The sequence below is a fragment of the Aotus nancymaae genome, unplaced genomic scaffold (assembly GCF_030222135.1).
Source record: "Aotus nancymaae isolate 86718 unplaced genomic scaffold, 86718_ANA_hifiasm-v0.15.2.pri h1tg000018l, whole genome shotgun sequence".
NCBI lineage: Eukaryota > Metazoa > Chordata > Mammalia > Primates > Aotidae > Aotus > Aotus nancymaae.
This window is the reverse complement of record NW_026988430.1, coordinates 21,011,376-21,036,764: the sequence shown is the minus strand read 5'-3', so window position 1 is coordinate 21,036,764 and position 25,389 is coordinate 21,011,376. Positions and strand designations below refer to the sequence as shown.

Here is a 25,389-nt window from a genome sequence, read left to right as displayed (position 1 = left end):
GACTCTACTATAAAATCTTACTAATATAGAACTACTGGTGAAAGCACAAATTCATTTTCAATTTAAGGTGCCCAATTAGACCCTGGTGATGATATATTTGAACAAAGACCTGTCAATTTTTATAATTGGCTTACCCATTTTCTTCTTTTTTTTTTTGAGACAGGGTCTTGCTTTGTCATGCAAGCTGGAGTGCAGAGGTGCAATCTCGGTTCACTGAAACCTCTGACCCCTGAGCTCAAGTGATCCTCCCACCTTTGCCTCCTAAGTAGCTAGGACCACGGGCACACACCACCATGCCCGGCTATTTTTTTTTGTATTTTTAATAAAGACAGGGTTTCACCATATTGCCCAGGCTGGTCGTCTCAAACTTCTGAGCTCAAGTGATCTGCCGGCCTTGGCCTCCGAAAGTGATGGGATTACAGGCGCAAGCCACCACGTCTAGCCTGGCTTATCCATTTTCAATGAATGAGTATTTAAAAAGTTTGTTCTAACATGTTAAACATGGCCCTGCTTTCTTAAATTCTGATAAGCCATGCAAGAGTAATTGTCTTCATTTAACAAGTATGAATCTGATATGAGGAGTAAGAGAATTTTTATACATTTTGAAGCAAATGAAAATGAAAGAAAATTCACTATTAAAGTAAGTAAGAGTTAATACAGGCTAATTTTTCTGTCTGTCAATGAATTCATGCTGAGAATTTATTTAACTGAACTCACTTTTTTAGCATATAAAACAATCTTCTGGACTTGACCTGTTTCTGCAAAGCACTGAATGACTTTATTTGGGACATTAGCCCTTAGGTACACACTAAGTGCCAATGTAGGGTCCACAGATTTCACAAGATCACCCAGTTCTTCAGAACATTCCAGCTGTCCAAAGGAAAAAAAGATTGTTTAGTGATCCATGAACTGTTTTAGAAATGAGCAGTTGACACTATGTCCACTATAAATAATAACTAGTATGAGAGGTACTTAATTTTACAGAATATATTATAAATATTCAGGGGTTGTGGTTGGTAGACTCTTAATCTTGTAGTCACAGCAATGTCTCAGTTGAATTCTCCACAAATCCTGAAGATAAAAAGCCCACCAAGATTGCATTCAGATACATACTATCAACTACCTTGTTAAGAATTTAAGTACTTTAAAGCAGAATCTTGTACTTCTTGTACTTCTAACTATGAAGAATATTCAGGTATCAGACTCACATCACATGGCCCCGATTTTTCAAAAACAAAAAGCAACTTTTAATGTAATGTTATCAAATGAAAATTTGATACTGAAGAAGCCAGATGAGATTTATAAGGACAGTTACTGAACTCAGAGTATAACCTATATATCTCTGAAAGATCTAAGTTCCATCTTCTTGACTTGGATTTAAGCTTATAGGGCAGGAAAGACATTCTTAAGAATTTTTAGGTAGTGGACAAGCAGATACCCTCTTCTGTGTTATTCAATCTGCCTTACTCATTCAGCTGCCCAATCTGGAAATTCATTACCTAAGAGTTCTGGTTTACATACTAAAGTTGATTTTCTACTTTGGAGACTAGCTCTTATAAATGATATTTAATGCTGAAAATAAAAAATTGAACTGAACATGCTAACTAATGAATAGTTAGTTAATGTCTCTTTTATTAATACCAAAAATGGTCCCATATGACTGTTCACAGAAAAGGTTAATGATACTTAAAGAACTTTCACCCTGTTACATAGGTCAAATCAATTACCTTGGCTGTTCTCACCCTCCCTTATCTTTTTAAAAAATATTATGTATTTATTTAATAGGGTCTTGCTGTGTTGTCTAGGCTCGTCTTAAATTCCTGGCATCAAGTGATACTTTTCCTCAGCCTCCTAAAGTAGTGGGATTACAGGTGTGAGCCAACAAACTCAGCCTTATCTTAATCAATTAGGATGGACCTCAGATACTCGATAGTATGGCTATTCTTCAGCAGAGACTCCTGTCCAAGCACCCCAAATCTGATGTACTATTCTCTATTATCTTACAAAATTGTCAAAAGCTGGGTCAAGAAACAAGGACTTAGAATTAATAACATAAAAACTGTACTAACATATACTAATGCTGAAAGTATAACACTAAATGTTATTCACTATTCAGAGTGCTTTAAACAATACTATTTCAGTTCTTGACAATGGTAATTTCATACTACAACTTTGAGGAGAAAGGCCTTTTTTTTTATGGTGGTGTGAAAAGAATTAACACTAATGGACAGTTGAAACTTGTTATCTTACAAACAAACAACATCCTTTGTCTGTTTCTCAGTCACTATTCCACATAAGGAATAAGGTGCTCAGGAAAACGTACTACCATTATATGTTCTGTGTAATGAGAAATATTGAATAAGTACTGAGTGAATATAAAAGGCATGGAGAAGACCTACTGTAAAGAAAGCTAGTTAACATTTAGAATAGGTTCATATTTCAATAAACTTCAAGAAACCAAGTTAAATATTTTTTCCATGTAACACTAACATTCTGTGAAATCACTGGGAGACAGTATCTCATTGCTAATTAGATAGTTGTGCTGCCTTATTAAGAGCCAATTTTTTTTTTTTTTAAGATTGAATCTCGCTCTATCGCCCAGGCTGGAGTGAGGTGGTGCAATCTCAGCTCACTGCAACCTCCGCCTCTCGGGATCAAGCGATTCTCCTGCCTCAGCCTCCTGAGTAGCTGGGATTACAGGCACCCACCATGATGTCTGGCTAATTTTTGTATTTTAAGTAAAGACGAGGTTTCACCATGTTGGCCAGGCAAGTCTCGAACTCCTGACCTTATGTGTTCCCCCGACCTCGGACCCCAAAGTGCTAGGATTACAGGCATGAGCCACCACGCCCAGCCAGTTTCAACATTTTATATAACATTTTCCTTGTCTACCCAAACATGTTTACCAGCAGCAAATATGGGAAGTTTGATGATACTTTAGAAATTCTAAAAGAAAACGTAAGACTTGTATGGGTAGAACTACTGCGCATCTGAAGTGTGGAATGTGGTAGATAAGAGTACATTCCTATGTCCAAATGAGTCACATATACTGACAAATACGATGGATACTGAGGTAAGTTTCTCACACTAAGCTTTCCAAAAGCAAAAGGATAGCAATTCACTTCCAGGTTGTTTTAAACACCAAGCAAGAATCCTGGACCATTTAAAAACCTAAACAAAAGAAAGATATCTAACCTCGATATCCATTAAATACATATGTATTTTCAAAAGGAAGTAAGTGAACCAATCTTATGCAATGTATGTTTTTGTTCTATTTCTACAAGCAGTAATGGAGACATTTCTGGTGCAGACTAAATGATTTTAACTTGCTAACATCATATTTAATGCAATTAAAACAAGATTATGTCAACACAATTTAATGTACCTTATCTTCTTTTAACCATTTCTCCAAAAGCTGTTTTCGCCCTTGCTGAAGTACAGGCCTACAAAGCTCTAAGGATTCATATTTGTTGAGCTGTCCCTGGTCCAAAAGGATACCAAAGTACTGAAGTAGAGGAGAAGTTTGACCTGGCTGGGCTGGAACACTCTGGAACCGACGGATAGTGTCTGGAGTACGAAGAATTCCCTTTAAGAAGGAGAAATGTTAAACACTCTTCAAAAGTGATCCAAACATCACATTAATCACCCTGTAGAGACCAATCTGTTAGGTCAGTCTTAAAGGAATGAGTCTATCTTTTCACATCAAGCTATCAAGTTTCAAATCTTCACCATCTGGAGTAAATATTTAGTCACTATCTTTCATACCCCTGGTTCAATGTTATAAGATTATCCAGAATAAAAAATATACCCACTTAATTACAATGTCAATGTGTAAGAGAATAATTATAATCATAAAATAGTTATAGCTAGGTATTATCCTAAGTTCATATTAAGTACAACTTTCATAATATTGGTCAGGAATGTAAGGTGTTAATTCAGTCCACCATAAACTAACATCAAAAGTGATGAGAATAAATTCAACCTAATTTTGACAGCTCTATTCACCATAAAATTGGACAGGATTTATTTCATGTCCAACTTATCAGTAACTATCATTTACGAAGTCAAACAGTATTACCTAAATAACTAAACATTATTACATCTATGTAAATCAAAGGCTTGTTAGACCTACATATCCTTCTAACAATAATCTAATAAAAACTAATCAAATCCAGAGAAAATTAACCAAATCTAGAGGCAATGACAAGACATTCTACTAAAGGAAAATGTAACCCAAATGTAACCTAAAAACAGTTTCTCTGTGGAAAGCTGGTTCCTTTTCTAGCAATGTAAGAAACAGAATATTAACACTAGATTAATGTCATGACAACTTTATTTTATTAACTCTTTACCTTTGGTGCATTAGCAGCCACCTTTGCTGCCTCTGAGTAATTTCCCTGGGCAAAAAGAGCATTAAATTTCCGGGCAAAAAGTTCTTCAGCACCGGCTAAGTTGTTACGTACAGCCATTCTCAGAGCCAAATCAGGATTCTGTAGAACATTGGTGATGTAAGGAATTATGTTTTCTTCTTCCACACACACTGACAAAACCTGCAATTTAAAGAACAAAATATAGCTGCAGTGTGTTCATTTGGATATAAATTATACCAAATCTGTTTAGAACGAGTAATATTGTATCACAAAGGTAAATGAAATTGTTAACAGCTGTTTTATTGCTGCCATTAAAAAATAATAAAAGGAAGGAAGGAAAGAAGGCAGACAAGAAATAAATAAATTAAGATTCAAAAACAAATGTCATAGGGTGCTAGGCCATTATGGGGTTCCTAAAATATGGCCATCCTATAATCTAAATAACTTCTTACTTCATTGTCCAAACTAACTGCTTTGATACCATCTATTCATTCTTAACACAGTCAATATCAAAGATTAAGATTCCCACTTAATTGAGCTCTGAAAGACAGCTCCACATTATTTAAAACTTCTTGCCAGGCCTGGTGGCTCATGCCTGTAATCCCAGCACTTTGGGAGGCCGAGGCAGGCGGATCACGAGGTCAGGAGCTCGAGACCAGCCTGACCAACATGGCGAAATCCCGTCTCTACTAAAAAAATACAAAAATTAGCCGGGTATTGTGGCACGTGTCTGTAATTCCAGCTACTCAGGAGACTGAGGCAGGAGAATCGCTTGAACCGGGAGGCGGAGGTTGCAGTGAGCCAAGATCTCGTCATTGCACTCCAGTCGGGGCAATAGAGCGAGACTCCGTCTCAAACAAACAAACAAAAACTTCTTGAGGACTTCAATCTTGATAATCTACAGAAAATGACATGGAAGAAGTTACGAAATCTAAATGACCTCTAGGGTTCACTTAGAAGTTATTTAAGGTATACTCCTTTTAATTTTAGGATTTTTCTTTGCAAGAATTTTTTTCAGCAATTTTCATTAATTACATTTTCATTCCTGGAGACCAAATTATATACTCAATGAGGGGAGGGACCACTGAATGATTAAGCACTTATCATAATGCAAGGAACATGGTAGGTGCTTAAAAAAAAAATACAATTATCAGTAAAGGCCAATTTCGAATTGCTTGTTTGGAAAAGTTACCTACCCTCAAACCTCCTTAACACTCACTGCCACAGAATACTTTCTGGCTTGCCCCAAAAGCTGAACTACTGTCAACTGCCATAGAGAAAAGGAGTCCTTCTCTGCCTATCCATCCCTTTCTCCAGTGCAGAACTAGTTATATGCCCTAGCTTATAAACTACTCATATTACCCCTAACAGCATTTCTCAACCTAATATAATTGTATAATTCTCAGTCACTGCTCCACAAGAGGAAAGGGGGCTTGTCTTTGTTTAATTGTATTACTAGCAATATGCAATTAGTGTGGCATAAAACAAATTTGTTGAATAAATGAACATAGGAAATTTCTGTCCCCAAATCAACAAGAATTAAAAAATACTTGAGAACTCAGTGAACCAAATAAATAGGTAACAGTCTGCCCTGCCTGTTCTACTACTCCTTTCAAGGAAAATGAAGAAATTTTAACCTCTAAGATTTTATTTCTGTTGGTCTGACCTCCCTCCTCAAAACTTATTTAAAGGAAGTAATAATTACTTTCTCTATAGTTATTTGCATTCCTGAGCCCCAACCTTAACTCAAATCTTACCTCCGATAAAGAATGAGAAAGATGAACAGAAAATCCAGTTCCAACTACATTTTCTAAAGCTTCTTATTGATTGCTGCCTTAGGTTTCCCCAAATATTGAATCCACAGTTTCATTCTTTTCAAACTTAAAGATTGTTCTAGCAGACTTCTAGCAACCAATATTTAATAAGATATACTGCAGGGAACAGAAAAGGTTCCAGTGTCTTCTAAAGCACTCAGTTCTATCAAATTCAGAATTTAAGCCAGATGTTGACTATAACATCACTTTAATTGAATTTGCTTTTTCAATGCATAGAAGCCACGCACTCATTCCTTCAGGGGATATGCCAAGTTAGTAGACTTTAGCAGAAGAGTAGAAGAAAGACCTGAGGTCCTAAGGTTACTGTAAACGCTCATCTCATTACTCAAAGCAGATGGCACATAAAATCTGGGAGGGAAGGGAAAGTAACAATCAACAAGTTCCTAGAATCAGGGTTATGAACGCCAAGAATGTATCATGAAATTATTCAAGACACTTTAGGTCAAGTGTTATCTTAAAACATCAGCACAACAGCAGAAATAAAAAGGGGCCAGGCATGGTGGCTCATGCCTGTAATCGTAGCACTTTGGGAAGCCGAGGTAGGAGGATCACTTGAGCCTAGGAGTTTAAGACCAGCCTGGGCAACACAGTAAGACCCTGTCTCTTTAAAAAAAAAAAAAAAATTCATGATTATTAAATTATCACTAATCTAGTTCACCAAAAAAGGCCAATAGATTCTTGATTTTCCTTTTTTTTTTTTTTTTTTTTTGAGACAGAGTCTTGTTCTGTCACCTAGGCTGGAACACAGTGGCACAATCTCGGCTCATTGTAACCTCTGCCTCCCAGGTTCAAGCAATTCTCTTGCCTCAGACTCCCAACTAGCTGGGATTACAGGCATGCATCACCACAGCCAGCTAATTTTTTGTATTTTTAGTAGAGATGGGGTTTCACCATGTTGCCCAGGCTGGTCTCGAATTCCTGAGCTCAGGCAATCTGCCCATGTCGGCCTCCCAAAGTGCTAGGATTACAGGCGTGAGCTACCATGCGCGGCCTTATTCTTTCTTTCTTTTTTTTTTTTAGAGACAGAGTCTGGTTCTGTTGCCCAGGCTGGAGTGCAGTGGCGCGATCTTGGCTCACTGCAACCTGCGCCTCCTGGGTTCAAGTGATTCTCCTGCCTCAGTCTCCTGAGGAGTTGGGACTACAGGAGCATGCCACCACGCCCGGCTCACAATGCCCAGCTCATGTTTTTTTTTTGTATTTTTTAGTAGAGACGGAGTTTCATCGTGTTAGCCAGGATGGTCTCGATCTCCTGACCTCATGATCCACCCGCCTCAGCCTCCCAAAGTGCTGGGATTACAGGCGAGAACCACCCTGCCCGGCCTATTCTTGATTTTTCTAAGAGAGACACTACAACTGAATACCTGAAAGCTACTGAATTTTTAAAACTGCTTTTGTCCCAGACACTGACTGGTGCTAGAAATACAATTTACTAAAGACAATCTCTTTTTCTAATGAAGAATAATGACTGCAATAGCTAAGCAAACAATTTTAGTAAGTATGATAAGTGTTATGAGGAGGGCACCATAAGTTCTAGGAGTACAAAGCAGAAGCGCCTAACCAGGTCTGGAGTTAAGGCGGGGCACGGGTAGGTAGGGATGGACTCCCTTTCCCTAGAGGAATTGTCTCTTCATATACATAACATCTTCAAATATTAACTGAATCTAGGAGAAACAAAACCTATCTACTTCCTTTGTTCATTATCTGGAAAAAATGCTAATTTGGAGGAAACAAGTAAAAGGCAAGACCAGTAACAGTATTAAGTTTTAAAATTTTTAGTCATTTTTCAGAAAATTAAGATACCTCCTGGTAAAATATTCTTATTAATATTAAAATAGGCTGGGCCCAGTGGTTCACACGGTAATCCCAGCACTTTGGGAGGCCAAGGTGGGCGGATCACGTGCCTGGCGAACATGGTGAAACCCCATCTCTACTAAAAATACAAAAATTAGCCAGGTGTGGTGGTGGGCACCTGTAATCCCAGCTACTTGGTAGGCTGAGGCAGGAGAATTGCTCGAACCCAGGAGGCAGAAGATGCAGTGAGCTGAGACTGAGCCACTGCACTCCAACCTGGGTAATGGAGCAAGACTCCATCTGGGGGTGGGGGGTATTAAAATGACAGAGAAAGAACCACTTACTAGATGGTGTGAAGAGGTTTTTCAAAGTTTATAAATTTAGAACAGATAATATTTCCCTACCAAATTGATTAACTTTCCAGGCATCCCACAAGAGGTACTGAAACGTATCACTTTCTAACATGAAATAGTAATGCTTAATTAAGGAGCTAGGAAAAGGGATGTAAATAGAGTTCGTATCCCTGTAATTGATAATTGCTCTGCCTTGGAGATAACAGAAAACCCCTTAAAAAGAATATGAGTCTGTCAAATATAACCCTAAATTGTTTCTTTCCATGGAGAATAACTTCTTTTGACAGTAATGCATATATGCAGTCTGAGATGGCAATATACCAGTTTCTGTCTCTGAGACAGGATTAAAGAGAGACTCTGTATTCATACACATCTCTATTTTTAGGTATATATTATTTTCTTATCAACTTAAATCATGCTTTGATACATATTATTTTCTAATATCCAAAGTTACCATTTACTTTTTGGAAAAAAGCTAACAGTAATGTGCTATTTTATTTTCTATTTTATTATTTTGGGGGGAATTTCTCTTTTCAAGTACAGGATTGTTCCCAAAGGATCAGGTTATTTTATTTTATTGCTTAAGTTTCAAGGTTTCCTTACCTGTCCCTTTCTGTTTACGCCAATTATTCCAGCTGTGGCTTCATGAGGTGCGGTAACAAAAATTGTTTCTCCACTGATTCTATTCATGTAGATGCAGGTACCAGTCTCAAGATCATAGAGGTGGATATAACCATATTTGGTTATCAAGAATACCACATCATGCTTTTCACTGATCTGTACAAAGAAAATCAACACTTTAGTAAAATAATGAATCTACAAACAGAAAATAAAAACATTCAGTCTAATTCCATTTTAGAGATGGTAAAATTCTAGAACAAGAGGCTTATTTGAAGAATTGAAAGCTAATATTTAAAGTTGCCTTCATTTTTACAGCATATTTAAATATGGATATCCTAAGCTTTTACATTAAACATAAGAATATGAATGAAATTGATAAAAAGAAAGTCAATTCAAAACTCAGGATAGCACAGTTTACATATTACAGGCATACCTCATTTTACTGCACTTTGCAGTTCAGATGAATCTTTACAAATGGAAGATTTATGGCAACCTGCATCCAGCAAGCCTACTGGCACTATTTTCCAACAGTATGTGCTCTCTTCAGTGTCTCTGTGTCACATTTTCATTAATTATTACAGTATTTCAAACCTTTTAATTATTATATACGTTGATCTGTGACCAGTGATCTTTGATGTTACTACTGTAATTATTTTAGGGTGCTATGAATCACACCCACATAAGACAGCAAACTTAACCGATAAATATTGTGTGTGTTCCGCATGTTTTCACTCATAGGCGGGTGATGAACAATGAGAACACTTAGGCACAGGGAAGGGAACAACACTCACAGGGCTAGGTGGGGGGATGGAGGGGAGGGGAGGGACAGAGGGGTGGGGTGGAGTGGGGGTAAGGAGGATGGGGAGGGATAACACCGGGAGAAATGCCTGATGTAGGTGATGGCGGTAGGGGAATGGAGACAGCAAACCATTATGGCATGTATGTACCTATGCAACAATCCTGCAGGATGCAGGATGAGCACATGTACCCGAGAGCCCAAAGTACAATAAAAAAAAAAGTTGTGTGTGTTCTGACTGCTCCACCAACCAGCTGTTACTCCATTTCTTTCCCTTTTCTCAGGCCTCCCTATTCTCTGAAACACAACAATAATGAAATTAGGCCTATTAATAACCCTACAATTGCCTCTACGTGTTCTAGCTCTCATTTTAAATCAAAAGCTAGAAATGATTTTATATTTAGTGAGAGAGACATGTCCAAAGCCAAGATAGGCTGAATGGTAGGCCTTTTGACTTAGCCAATTTGTGAATAAAAAGGAAAAGTTCTTGAAGGAAATTAAAAGTATTACTCCAGTAAACACTGAAATGATAAGAAAACTTAATAGCTTTCTTGCTGCTACGGAGAAAAGTGAACTGGTGCAGTAGCTTACACATGTAATTCCAGTCTCATTTTCTCACATCTAAGGAATTTACCACAAAGTCAAACTCTAGGTACTTGCCATATTGAGGTAATGTTTTGCAGCCAAAGAGAAATAAAACCATTGTACTTTTGAATTTATGTAACTATCTAAATGAGTAGTTTTTTTCTTTTTTAAAATGTTATAGGCTGGGTACAGTGGCTCATGCCAGTAATCCTAGCACTTTGGGAAGCCAAGGTGGGCGGATTGCCTGAGCAAGGAGTTCGAGACCAGCCTGGGCAACATGGCAAAACCCCGTCTCCACTTAAATACAAAACAAATTAGTTGGGCATGGCAGCATGCGCCTGTAGTCCCAACTACTTGGGAGGCTAAGGCAGGAGAATTGCTTGAACCTGGGAGGTGGAGGTTGCAGTGAGCCAAGATTGCACCACTGCACTCCAGACTGGGTGACAGAGTGAGACTCTGTCTCTTAAAGAAAAAGTTATAGGCCGGGCGTGGTGGCTCACGCCTGTAATCTCAGCACTTTGGGAGGCCGAGGCGGGTGGATCACGAGGTCAAGAGATCGAGACCATCCTGGTCAACATGGTGAAACCGTCTCTACTAAAAATACAAAAATTAGCTGGGCACGGCGTGCCTGTAGTCCCAGCTACTCAGGAGGCTGAGGCAGGAGAATTGCCTGAACCCAGGAGGCGGAGGTTGCGGTGAGCTGAGATCGCGCCATTGCACTCCAGCCTGGGTAACAAAAGCGAAACTCCGTCTCAAGAAAAAAAAAAAAAAAAAAATTTATACGTGGCTGGGCACAGTGGCTCATGCCTGTAATCTCAGCACTTTGGGAGGCTGAGGCAACTGAATCACTTGAGGTCAGGAGTTCGATTATCAGTCTGACCAACATGGTAAAACCCTGTCTCTAATAAAAATACAAAAAAAAATTATCCAGGCGTGGTGGTGCATTCCTGTAATCACAGCTACATGGGAAGCTGAGGCACAAGAATCGCTTGAACCTGGGAGGTGGAGGTTGCAGTGAGCCGAGATTGCACCATTGCACTCCAGCCCGGGTGACAGAGCAAGACCCTGTCTCAAATAAAAATGTTATACACTAGCCAGGTGCAGTGGTATGCCTCTGTAGTCCCAGCTACACAGGAGGCTGAAGCAGAAGGATCACTTAGGGCCAGGAGTTTAAGACCATCCTGGGCTGGCGTGGTGGTTCATGCCCATAATTCCAGCACTTTGGGAGGCCGAGGTGGGCAAATCATCTGAGGTCAGGAGTTCCAGACCAGCCTGACCAACACAGTGAAACCCTATCTCTACTAAAAATACAAAAATTAGCTGGTTGTGGTGGCAGGCACCTATAGTTCCAGCTACTCGGGAGGCTGAAGCATGATAATCTCTTGAACCCAGCAGGCAGAGATTGCAGTGAGCCGAGATTGTGCCACTGCACTCCAGTCTGGGCAACAGATTTAGTCTCAAAAAAAAAAAAGAAAAGAAAAGAAAAGAAAAAGACCAGCCTGGGCAACACAGTGAGACATTGTCTCTGAAAAATTTTTTAAATAGATAGGTGTAGCAACATGTGCCTGTAGTCCTACCTACTCTTAGCTACTCTGGAGGCTGAGGCAAGAGGATTAATTGAGCCCAGGAGTTTAAATTCAAGGTTGCAGTGAGCTATGATCACACCACCGCATTCCAGCCTGGGCAACAGAGGGAGACTCTGTCTCTTAAAAAAAAGAAAAGAAAATAAAGAAGGGATGGAGGGAGGGAAGAAAGTAAAGAAAAAAGGAAAGAAAGAAGGGAAAGAAAGGAAAGGAAGGAAGGAAGAGAGAGAGAGAGAGAGAGAGAGAGAAAGAGAGAGAGATATCAAACCAGCTACAACATTCTCTTAAGCCAAAGCTTTTTTATCTAGTGCAAGGCCCTAACTCTCCTCAATTCTGTCAAGGCTCAGAGAGGTGAGAAAGCAACAGAAGAAAAATATGAATGCAGCACAAGTTGGTTGGTGAGGTTTAAGGAAAGGAATCATCTCTATAACATAAAAGTAGATGGTGAAATAGCAAGTACTGATGTAGAAGCTGCAGCAAGTAATACAGAAGATCTAGGTAAGATCATTGAAGGTGGCCACACTAAACAACAGATTTTCAATGTGGAAGAAACAGCCTTCTACGGGAGGAAGATGCCATCTAGGACTTTTACATCTACAGAGATGTCAATGCCTGGCTTTAAAGGACAGGCTGACTCTCTTATTAGGAACTAATGATGCTGGTGACTTTAAGTTGAAGTCAATGCTCATTTGCTATTCCAAAAATCCTAGAACACTCAAGAAATTATGCTAAATCTACTTTGCCTATGCTACAGAAATGGAACACCAAAGCCTTGATGACAGCACATCTGTTTACAGCATTGTTTATGAAATATTTTATGCCTACTGTTGAGATCTACTGCTCAGAAAAAAAAAGATTCCCTTTGAAATATTGCTGCTCATCAACAATGCACATAGTCACCGAAGAGCTCTGATGGAGATATACAAGGATATTAATATTGCTTTTATGCCTGCTAAGACAACATCCATTCTGAAGCCTATGAATCAAAGAAGGAATTTTGACTTACAAGTCTTCTTATTTAAGAAATATATTTCGGCCGGGTGCGGTGGCTCACGCCTATAATCCCAGCACTTTGGGAGGCCGAGGTGGGTGGATCACGAGGTCAAGAGATCGAGACCATCCTGGTCAACATGGTGAAACCCCATCTCTACTAAAAATACAAAAAAATTAGCTGGGCATGGTGGCACATGCTTGTAGTCCCAACTACTCGGGAGGCTGAGGCAGGAGAATTGCTTGAACCCAGGAGGCGGAGGTTGCAGTGAGCCAAGATTGCGCCATTGCACTCCAGCCTAGGTAACAAGAGTGAAACTCTGTCTCAAAAAAAAAATATATATATATATATATTTCAATATTTCATAAGACCAAAGCTGCCATTGATAGTGATTCATCTGATAGATCTGGGCAAAGTAAATTTAAGTGAATCTGGAAAGGATTTACCACAGTAAATTTAAGTAATGGTGAATCTGGAAAGGATTCATCATTCTAGATGTCATTAAGAACATGATTCATGGGAAGTCAAAATATCAACATTAAAAGGAGTTTGGAAGAAGCTGATTCCAACCCTCATAGATGATTGAGGGAGGGGTTCAAGACTAAAGTGGATGTGGTGGAAATAGCAAGAAAACTAGAATTAGAAATGGAGCCTAAAAGTATGACTGAATTACTATAATCTCATAGTAAAGGAGCTGCTTCTTCAGGACGAGCAAAGAAAAGTGGTTTCTTGAGATGCAATCTACTCCTGGTGAAGGTGCTGTGAACACTGCTGAATGACAACAATGGATTTAGATTATTAAAGAAACTTAGCTAATAAAGCAGTGGCAAGGTTTGAAAGAACTGACTCCAATTTTGCAAGATCTACTGTGGGTAAAATGCTACCAAACAGCATTGCATAGAGAAATCTTTTGCAAAATAGTCAATTAATGCAGCAAACTTCTTTGTTGCCTTATCTGAAGAAACTACCACAGCCACCTCAACCTTTAGCAACCACCACTCAGATTATTCAGCAGCCATTGACACTGACACAAGACTCTCCACAAGCAAAAAGATTAAAACTCACTGAAGGCTCAAATAATCATTAATAATTTTTAGCAATAAAGTATTTTTAAATTACAGTATGTATACTGTTTTTCTAGACAATGCTATTTCATACTTTACAGTAGACTACTGTATAGGGTAAATATAACTTTTATCTGCACTGGGAAACCAAAGAACTCTTATGACTCACTTTCCTGTGGTATTTACTTTATTGTGGTGGTCTGGAACCAAATCTCATAATATGTTCAAGGTATGCCTGTACATGAAAGGCCAAGGTATTATTTTACAAAGCTTCACTAATACACTCTATAAGAGTATTCTTTTAAGCATCACTTAAATTATATCTACCGTGAATACTCTTTGGGTTAATTTCTTTTGAGAGGAGAGATTTTTAAAAAGTCATTTATTTTGCTTAAAATACCTGCATTGCAACAGGAAAATCATTTTGTGCTTCTGGAGGAAAGAAAACATCCACTGCCTTCTTTGGAAAGGGCTGGTTCCCCGTAGGTGGTGTGCCAACTTCAATAATATGTAACTGTTCAAAAGAAAATAAAAATGTATATAAACCTACACATTAGTAGTTGATCAAGGAAGCTTTATTTATAGCCCCCAAAAGGAAACAACCAACATGTTCTGTAAGAGATCAATGTTAAATGGTTTTGGTTATATCCATACCATGGAATACTTGGTAATAAAAAGGAAAAAAACTTTCATGAACATTATGGTGATTGAAAAAAAAGAAGCCAATCTTAAAAGATCATAGACTGTATGATTCCATTTATGTAACATTCCTAAAGTGACAAAATTATAGAGATGGAAAATAAATTAGTGGTTGCCAGGAGCTGGGGATGGTGTGAGAAAGGGGGAGTGGGTGTGACTCTATAGTCATAAGTGAAATCACTGTGGTGATAAAATAGTTATCTATTCATGACAAAATGGCACAGAATCATACAATTGTACCAACGTCAATTTCCTGGTTTTCTACTGTACTACAGCTGTGTAAGATGTAGCCATTGGGAGAAACTGGGTAAAGAACACAGGGGACTATTCTGTACTGTCTTTGAAGCTTCCTATGAATCTATGTTATTTCAAGATAAACACGTTTTTAAAAATCAGCTGATACTCCGGAGGCTGAGGCAGGAGAATCGCTTGAATCTGGAGATGGAGGTGGCAGGGAACTGGGATCACACCACTGCACTCCAGCCTGGGCAACACAGCGAGACTCCATCTCAAAAAAATCAGCTGAATATCTATAATCTACCTGAAATAAATGGTATAGAAGGGTAATACATTACCTACAAAGGTATTTTTCTCCTAGTTTTCAATTTTAGTTTAGGATTTCCAAATAGAAATCTAACCTAAGTTGTTAAATTCTTCTCTACCTTATACATATACACTAAAACAGGAGGAATATATATAATTTGAGTTGTCTTTCTAATCACAAACATCCCACAAACTAGATGAGAGCATTTTGGTTTAAAATATCCAATGCTGCACATAAGCCGGGCAAGAGAAAAGTAAATAATCTCAATGAAAAAGTACTATATATTTTTCTTAGTCATGTCAGAAATGAACTCAGACAAAAAATAATTCAGTCTCCAAGACAAACACCATATGAATGTTATAGGGTCTCATCCTTCATCAGGATGACTAGCCATACTGAAAAAATTGATATCTTCCTTCAAAAGCCATGGCAGACAGGATATAGCACCATATATTAAATAACAGGCTCAAGAACCTATACACAGGTTTTCAGATACTGTTTAAAATGACATTGAAACTTTTTTCTAGTAGAATTTTTCAATAAATGTCCTGGCCTTATTTGATTTTATTTTTTTCTTGTTTTGAGATAAGTTTAATTATTGTTGCCCAGGCTGGAGTGCAATGTCGCGATCTCAGTTCACTGCAACCTCCACCTCCCGGGTACAAGCGATTCTCCTGTCTCAGCCTCCCAAGTAGCTTGGATTACAGGCATGTGCCACCAAGCCCGGCTAATTTTTTTGTATTTAGTACAGATGGGGTTTCACCATGTTAGTTAGGTTGGTTGCGAACTCCTGACCTCAGGTGATCCACCTGCCTTGGCCTCCCAAAGTGCTGGGATTACAGGTGTGAGCGACTGCACCCAGCCTGGTCTTATGCTTTAAGGATAATATCTAATTTCTAAAACTATGTGTATTTTTCTGTTTAAATTCCATCAATTCAGATCTAAATATCAGTGCTTTCTATCCTTGTCACATTAAGGTATTGGTAGCCTTATTCCTCAATTCAAGGACTATTGTGAAATTTTGAGCAGAATTGTATCTCCTCGATTATTGTTTCCTCTCTGCTGACAGGCTACAGATGATCATATTTTAAGCAATCTCTATCTCAATTTTAAAAAACTGCTTACTTGGCCGGGCGCGGTGGCTCATGCCTATAATCCCAGCACTTTGGGAGGCCAAGGCGGGTGGATCACGAGGTCAAGAGATCGAGACCATCCTGGTCAACAAGGTGAAACCCCGTCTCTACTAAAAAAATACAAAAATTAGCTGGGCATGGTGGTGCGCGCCTGTAGTCCCAGCTACTCGGGAGGCTGAGGCAGGAGAATTGCTTGAACCCAGGAGGCAGAGGTTGCGGTGAGCCGAGATCGCGCCATTGCACTCCAGTCTGGGTAACAACAGTGAAACTCCGCCTCAAAAAAAAAACAAAAAAAAAAACTGCTTACTTACCAAGAGAAAGAGACACATGTCCTAACAAAGGTGAAGTTCAAATTTTTTGGTCTGCCTAGAATCTAAACCCTCTTCCTAATGGAACAACAAGAGGGAGGACACTCTTAACAAGTTTGTTGGTGGTAGAACCGGCCTTCTGTTTTAGAAGCACCAAATAATTATTTTCCAAACCTCTCAGATATAAAATGTGGGCAACTGACCTTGCCTATAACTGGACTTTGAACAGGGGCTAGAAACATAAAGGTATTAGGATTTCTGAGATTCTACTCTGGTAGTGGAAATAGTACTCAAATCAAATTTCCAAGCATCCAGCAATGCAATTATGGATCCAGAACTGTCCTCAGAGTTGTGTGGAATGGCTGTGGGCTAGGATCTTGACCACTGCCCATTTTCCATTATTTCTCCTCATTTCCCAATCTTGGTTATACAGTCTCCCTGGCTGCTGTAAACTATCCAATATCCTTCACTAAATAGCCCATGCTCTAATCAATCAGACCTCGTTTCTATTACCTGCAACTAAGAAGTCTAATATATAAAGTATTATAATCTGTTCAGGTGATTCCAACTTGTAGCCATGGTTGAAAACTTCTAGCTTAAGGCAATGTTATTCAACTGTAGTTTACATTACTTCTATATCAAGCCATATAAAGTATTTAAAATGCAGATTATATTGGGAGACCAAGGCGGGAAGGTCACTTGGGGCCCAGAAGTTTGAGACCAGCCTGGGCAATATAGTGAGACCCTCTCTCTACAAAAATAAAAAAAATTGCCAGGCATGGTGGCACGTGCCTGTACTCTCAGCTACTCAGGAGGCTGAGACAGAAGGATCACTTGAGCTTGGAAGGTCAGGGCTGCAGTGAGCCCATTGAGTGCGCCACTGCACTCAAGCCTGGGCAACAGAGTGACACAATGTCTCAAAAAAACAAAAAATAACAAAAAACATTATGTGCACCACTTACTAAATCAAACTCTCTAGATGTACAGCATATAAATGTACACTCTGACAATCAAAATGAAGAACATAAATGGCCAACAGAAAAAGCTGTGAAAGAACATTATTCATTTTAGACAAGTATCACTAGATGCAAAATTTGAACAAATTAAGTCACCACAAATGTGAATACTAAAAATAATTAGGAAAGGAGAAGGCTATTTTGAAATTAGATGACTAATTTGTGGCAAAAAGCCAAATACAAGCTCTCATTAAAATAATTACCAAAGCTAAAACTTACCTTCCCTCCAGCTTGGCCCCGTACTGCAAAACAAAATAACGTTGATTCTTCTGCATTTCCTTCCATCTTAAACTGTGCAAAGCTAGCTGCATGTCCTTCAATGGGCTGAGATACTTTCCTATCTACAGAATATAGCTGCATAGCTCCCACCACACGATTTTGCTACAAAAGATCAAAGAGAATAATGTTTGGGGACCCATAAACCAAAAACTCTCAGATTCATCAAGTAATGAAATAATTAGAATGCTTTGTCATCTTTAGCAGGATCTGTAATTATTTGTTACTTTTGTCTCTCAACTTAAAATCAGCCCCAAACATTATCTTGTTAAAATTTAACATAAATGTTTAAAATGTGCCTCATATACATCTTAAAGAAAAAGACATAGAAGCATTCATTCCGCAGTAAACACTCCATAATAAATCCCAAATCATTCTTACAGAAACTCAATTTCTACTCAATCTCCACAGAAGAGCTAAAAATGCTTGATAAGAGTATTCTGAAATTATATGTCAGTGTAGCAAAGGAGGAAGGAAGAAAGGGAGGGAGGCAGGAAGGGAGGAAGGAGAAGGGGTGAGAGGGAGGAAAGAAAAAGAGAAAAACAGTTTTCCAAATAAGTGAAATTCAATAGGACTGAATACAGAAAGACCTAATCTCAAAACTGCATTCCGGGCACAACAGTTCTCTAAACCTCTTCTTTATAAAAAACAAAAAACCAAACAACAACAAAAACTGTTACCTGTGCAGATATACCAGTCAGAAGTAACCACTTTTGTTTTGCATCTGTACGATAATTGATAATCTGGCACCCTGCAAGGCTAGAATGGCGATCAAACATTTTCACTGGCTGAGACTCTCCTTCCATACTCCAGTGATAAACTGCATTATCCGTAACAAGAGCAACCGTATTCAAAGAGATCCATTTCCAAAAGGTGACATCATCAGTCATAGTATGAGCCTTCATTTTGCTTTTCATTTCAATGTTAAAAATCTGAAGAGTTTTCCCAGCTAAAAACAAAATCAAGAATGATAAATCATTTAAAAAGTAAAGTTCAGAACGAATACCTACCTAGACTAGCTCTGTAACTTCCCAACAAAAATAGTTCTATCACGAGACTAATAACTACAGGAGTTGCATCAATATAGCAGCAACCATTAAAGAGGTAACAGTTAAGACTAAGCAAACAATCTACATCTACATTTTAAGCAAAAACTATATTACCTCTAATAAACACATTTTAAACATACAGAATGACTTCCATGAAATTCTAAATCCCAACTGGGGTCTAATGAATAGTTTTCTTAACAATTGAAAACAAAGCTGTCACCTTCATACCTGTAATTAAGTATGCTTACTTTACAAATAAACTTAGTTGCATGTACACAAGACAAAACAACTCTGATAACAAACACATGGGGAAAATGTACTTTTTAAAGGCAGTCATCTCTTATATGACTAAATCTTGTGGAAACTGCTTTTTAAAAAGAGGATCTGCTACAATTCTGTTTTGTTGCCACTAGCACATGAGAGAAGTGCATGCTACGTTTAACTGGTTTAAGGTAACAAAGGGAAAGTAGAGGTGCTGAAGGAAAGGAGAGGGAGACAAAGGAAGAGGATAGTTTCAGATGCTGTTAATATACTGGAGATAAAAACAAAGTTCAAGCTTCATCCAATTAAGAAAGCAAGCATTTAGTTAAAAAAGGATGAAATTTGCCTGAGTGTTAACAGTCCACTGAGTCAGATGCAAAGGCTTGTAATTTGAAATCCATCAGTTCAAAATGTGATTTAGTATAAATTAAGAGAGGCCAAAGACCACAACTATCACTAGGCTGTCAAGATTCGTCTTTAGAGACTAAGAAAAACCTGAGCCACAGAGAATCTGGCTCCTGAAGGACCAAAATCTTAAGATTGGGGTGCTGGGGGGACACAGAGGGGGGCAAAACATACAGCTTTATACTACAACCCTCCTTACCACATGTGCAAAAATTTCTTTCATAAAATGAAGAATGTTATTCCCATCCCACACAGTATGTAAACCACAACCAGACTTGAAGAATTGTGAGAGTTACAGTCCTGTTTATAAAAAGAAGTCAAAGGGTTCAAAACTGGCTTCTTCAGCAGGAAGCAGTATTTTGGAATGACTTACTTTCCTTTGCTGCCTTCTGCAACCCCCAGATTATTAGGGGTTGGAGTATATATAAGTGGGGTGGTTTGGGAAGGGGGACAAGGGATGACAGCTTGACCCCATAGTGCAGACATATAGGCACAAATCTGTAATGCTATTGTACAGTGCTCTGAAAATCTTTTCAATTTATTCTTTTTATAGAACAGGACAGTAACTAATACAATCTAATTTAAGATAACTCACCATCTGCACACATAAGAAAGCGTTAAGAAATGTGATAAGATAACAACAATATTAAAAATAGAAAAGAATTTTGGCAAAATTAAAATGATGGCCTTTTAATAGAGAGGTATGGGAATTGCTAAGGACCTGAATTTAAATTCTTTAAAGAGTCTGAAGGAAGCTTAATACCCTAAATAGAAGTAATAGAAGTAAAACACTTACTGTCACAAAACATCTGGTCCTGTGTGAAAGCTGGACCATTTTTCCTCGAGATGAGATCAGCTTCTATCTTAGATATGTGATAGTGACTTGTTTGAATATGCTTGTCCTACCCAACCCTATTTACTCTCCAACTAGTATTATTACTACATACAAAGTTTAAATCATATAAAGAAAAGTCAAAGTTCAGCACCTCTAACAACTCAGCCACAAATTTATCAAGAAATTACTGGGAACTTGAACTTTTCTTCCATCAAAATAAAAAACAAAGCAAAAAAAAAAAAGGCAATCAAATGCCTTAAGAGTCAGTTTGTCACCGAGCCCTCTTAAGAACATCTGTTTTAAAGGGTCAATTAGTCTCATTCTGAAGTTCAAAGGAATATAGGCTCCCTGACAGTCTATAAGAGTCATTGACATGTTTTTCACATGTACCCCAAAACCTAAAATCCAATTAAAAAAAAAAAAAGAGTCATTGAACTCTGTTTAGACTAAGCTGCATGGTTCTCTGCTGTGACAGTTAAAAAAGTTAGTCTGAACAAACTCAAATACCATTCACTTAAGAGCTTTAATACCCTCCTATAAACAAACACATTTTTAATAATTACTGTAAATTCAAGCCATTTCTAGAACCCGATAAGTTAAATACAAGCCTGAAGTATAAAGGCACAGCATCAAAGGCGAGTGTATCATCATAACAAAATTCTGCAATGTTTAGGTGCTAATATTAGTAAAGTATGTTCTATTCCAGAATATGAATCACTAATTTGTTTCCTCTGTAGAAAGATATGTTTAGCACAGTCTTATATCAGATACAAAACTTAAATGCATTTATTCTAAAAATCATTCTAAGTCAATCTATGTTAAGACATTTCACAGAAACATCACAAGTAAAAGTCATTAAAGTGGTTTAAATCAAGTTCAGTATTAGGTCTATTTTCTTTAACCAAATTTAACCAATATACTTAAAAGGCAAACTCTAGTTATTGTACTTGCATAAACACATAGGAAGAGTTGGCTGGGCGCAGTGGCTCACGCCTATAATCCCAGCACTTTGGGAGGCCGATGCAAGTGGATCACAAGGTCAGGAGTTTGAGACCAGCCTGGCCAACGTAGTGAAACCCTGTCTCTACTGAAAATACAAAAAAATTAGCCAGGCGTGGTGGCGGGGAGCTACAGCCTTCCATCTACTAGGGGGGCTGAGGCAAGAGAATCACTTAAACCTGGGAGGCAGAGGTTGCAGTAAACTGAGATTGAGCCATTGTACTCCAGCCTGGGCGGCAAGAGTGAAACTCTGTCTCAAAAGAAAAAAAAACCACACAGGAAGAGTTTTAAGAAAAACTCACAATCTTTTATACCTTTCAGTGCAATTACTTTGCTAGCTGGATTCATGATGGCGCTGTCTGCTGAAATTGGTCTTCGAATTGGATTACTTGGGTCGTTCATATCAATGATTACCACCTGGGCCTGCTCTCCTACTTTTTCTCTAATGCAGATGAATTTGTCAGACTCCATAGTCAGGGTACTGAAGCCAATGTTTGCCGGGTTGATACCCAGGTTCTGGAGCTAGAAAAAATAGTAATAATAAACCATGTTACCAAGTGGTTTCGAAAGACTTGACATTCATACGTGTTCATCAACACAAATCCTCACTTAACATTAATGCTTCAAGGTCACCATAACATCTATATTATGTTAAAGTGAGACAATTCATAGCCAAGTACTGGATCTTCTTTTCTTCAAACATGGCTCAACTGTTTCAACTAAGAAGTAAAACAAATACAGATGGAGTTACAGAAAAGAGCAACATCTGCAAGCTAGCATTTATGGTTCAAGGGGTTGGAGGTAATTAAGTTTCTGGATTTATTTTAAAACCTTGGAACTACTGGACCTGTCCTCTTATCTCCCTTAACATGTAGTAGTTACTTGTTCACGCTTTAAGAATCTGAAAAATAAAGTTACAAGCATAAAAAGATTTAAAATGGGCCGAGATGGGTGGATCACAAGGTCAAGAGATTGAGACCATCCTGGTCAACATGGTGAAACCCCGTTTCTACTAAAAATACAAAAATTAGCTGGGCATGGTGGCGCATGCCTGTAGTCCCAGCTACTCAGGAGGCTGAGGCAGGAGAATTGCTTGAACCCAGGAGACGGAGGTTGTGGTGAGCCGAGATCGCACCATTGCACTCCAGCCTGGGTAACAAGAGCGAAACTCCATCTCAAAAAAAGAAAAAAAAAAAAAAAAAGATTTAAAATGTCACAGAGTTCTTGATCTAAATAAAGGAACTTGAATAGCAAGAGCAAACACATTCTAATTCTGTGCAAAAAGTGCCAAAACAAAGATATGTAAGAGGGATCTTGTCAAAGGCTATATAGCTAAAGCAATGTGTTCAAAGGAGGCAGGTTAGAGAATTCTCAAAAGAAAGAGCGTGTGATAAAGCACAAAGATGTAAAACTGTGGTTGGCTAAGGGAACTACAAGTACTTTTTGTAACACTATAGTCTAAGATCGGCTTGAGGAAGTACAGAATTAAGGTTAGAGAGATAAGCAACGGCCAGACTGACAAGCTAAAACATACCCCAGGAAGAATCCTGAGTTTATTCTACAGGCAAAAGGAGCTACTTAAGGATTTAACAATGAAAATAATGGAATTAGATTTGCTTTGTGCACTCAGAAAATACTAAAGTATTATGCTAAACAAATATAGTGGATCTAAAGATGGTAGGTCTCTGCAAACCAACTAAGTATGTAAGAACAAAAGTCACTTGTTACTAGGAGGAAATCTCTACCAGAGTGGGTCATTAATACTCTGGGTGACTAACTGGTGTAACAGATTAAGTTCTACTAAAACAAACTACATGAAGGCTTTATTTTATTAGCCTTGGCCAGACTAGTTTTATCCCTTTCCTCCAAGGGTAATAAATTCACATGGTACAAAACACACACACACAACGTTCACATGGTAAAAAATACACACACATTCACATGGTACAACACACACACATATTCAAATAGTGCAAAACACACACACACAAAAGAAAAAGCATGGAAAAAATAAATCAAGACTTTCTGCCATCCTTGTCCTCTAGCAATACAGTTTCCCTCTATTTTTTAAATACAATACAAATTTGAGCAATACAGTGCTCAAATTTGAACACTATTTGACTGCTGGCACTGAGTTATAAATGTTATAACTCAGTTATAAAGTATAGTTACAATAACTCAGTCACTGAATATAGGGGCAAGGAGTCAAACAACTGTCTAACCATTAATACAAACATCGTAATAAAGTAGAAGATTAACCTGTTTTACAAGCTCAAGTATATGCTGTAATGCAAGGCAAATACACTAGCTTTAAAGTATGTAACTTATAATGTATTTAGTTATAGTAAAACCTTATAAACCATTAATTTTCCTGACTTTAACTTTTTTTTTGAGACAGGGTCTCACATCTGTTTTTCTAAGTAAAGAGTCCTTAGGTATGTTTAATTGATAATTAGCCTTTCTGATAATTGGAGAAAATATTCCATTGGGCCTATAAAGTTCATAGAGTTATATACCTAAAAGCAAGAAGTTAGCTCCTAAGCTACCCTGTAAGAATTCTGTGTTTCGAAGTCTCTACCAAACCTTCGCCTAAGACACTGAATTTCACCTGTCACAGTTTAAGTCCCACAGTGTTTGAGGAAGTCAGAGTAAAAATAGTGTTAGTCAAATAGTGAAATTAAAATCAAAACCACAAAAGGATGCAAACCAGAGACACTACTAACTGAACTCCAAATGATTCTAACAGATTCCTTCTCACCCATCAACTTCAGAGGCAGGTGGAAGATGACTTTAAGAAAACACTATCAGAAAATAAAGAGGAGGATAAAGGAAAGTCAAACAACCTGTATTTCTAATTCCTTGCTAGATCCCCAGAAAAAAGCACTAAGAAAAACATGCTGTATCAGTTAGCAATGACCTTCAGCCTCAGGGTGTTTTACTTGTAGAAAAAAACAAAGATTTGGTCTGGCAACCTGACTCACACCTATAAATCCCAGCACAGATGAGAGGATCACTTGAGCCCAGGAGTTTGAGACCAGCCTGGGCAACATAGCAAGACCCCATCTCTGCAAAAATTTAAAAAAATAAGGAAATAAAAGATATGGCTTTAAAGGGACAGAACTGCCTGCAACCCTAATCTATGTAATCCTTATATTACTTTCTCATTAAACACATGCTACTAAGAGAGCTATGCATATATATTTTTGATCTCCTTCAGGAATGTCCTAGTACTACTAGTCAAAATACTCCATGTTAAATAGACATAAATCCTTTATTTAAAAAAATGCAAAATTAAGCAGGAGGCAAGTGACAAAACTCTTTTTTTTTTTTCAGCCAGAGTCTTCTCTGTTGCCAAGCTGGAGTGCAGTGGCGTGATCTCGATCTCAGCTCACTGCAACCTCCGCCTCCCGGGGTTCAAGTGTGACTCTGTCTCAAAAAAAAAAAAGGACAGGAACTTCAAGTGACCTATTCCTATTGGCTAACAAGGTTAAATTTGCTTCCACCTCTTCAAATCAGGTAGGTAAGATTTTTTTCTTACTGGTGTTCCTTTCGAATGAGAATGCCCAGAACACTCAGTAATTCTTCCCGTATTTTCCTGTGACATATTCAAAAGAGAAATATACAAAACAAACAATAATAGGACAAGCCACTACCATTAATTCCAAGTCTGGGTTAGGTATACCCTTACAGTAGAATCATATAGCAGGGTTGCCATACTATATAACTATGTCTAGTAATATCAATATAGATGAAAACTTTTAAAATGTAACATATTCTAAAACGTTTAATTTTCAAAACAGCACATATTAACCATAAAGTATTCTCAGGCAATTATAAAGGTGTGATGGTATATAAGTTATACCACATAAACTGAA

General features: G+C 38.1%; 1 protein-coding gene across 5 annotated transcripts in view; it reads right to left on the bottom strand.

Moving 5' to 3' along the window:
- CLTC (clathrin heavy chain) overlaps nt 1-25,389 on the bottom strand; it is a 75,594-nt gene that overhangs the window by 29,881 nt on the left and 20,324 nt on the right. For 3 of the 5 annotated variants that reach the window (XM_012445409.2, XM_012445413.2, XM_012445412.2), the window contains exons 2-9: nt 21,817-22,036; nt 18,646-18,914; nt 17,909-18,070; nt 14,390-14,503; nt 8,953-9,126; nt 4,353-4,550; nt 3,386-3,586; nt 718-870 (exon numbers count right to left, since the gene is read on the bottom strand). In XM_012445409.2, coding sequence (XP_012300832.1) covers nt 718-870; nt 3,386-3,586; nt 4,353-4,550; nt 8,953-9,126; nt 14,390-14,503; nt 17,909-18,070; nt 18,646-18,914; nt 21,817-22,036 — 1,491 coding nt within the window. The remainder of the gene's footprint in view (nt 1-717; nt 871-3,385; nt 3,587-4,352; nt 4,551-8,952; nt 9,127-14,389; nt 14,504-17,908; nt 18,071-18,645; nt 18,915-21,816; nt 22,037-25,389) is intronic. The other 2 variants (XM_012445411.2, XM_012445414.2) reach the window with 1 other exon arrangement.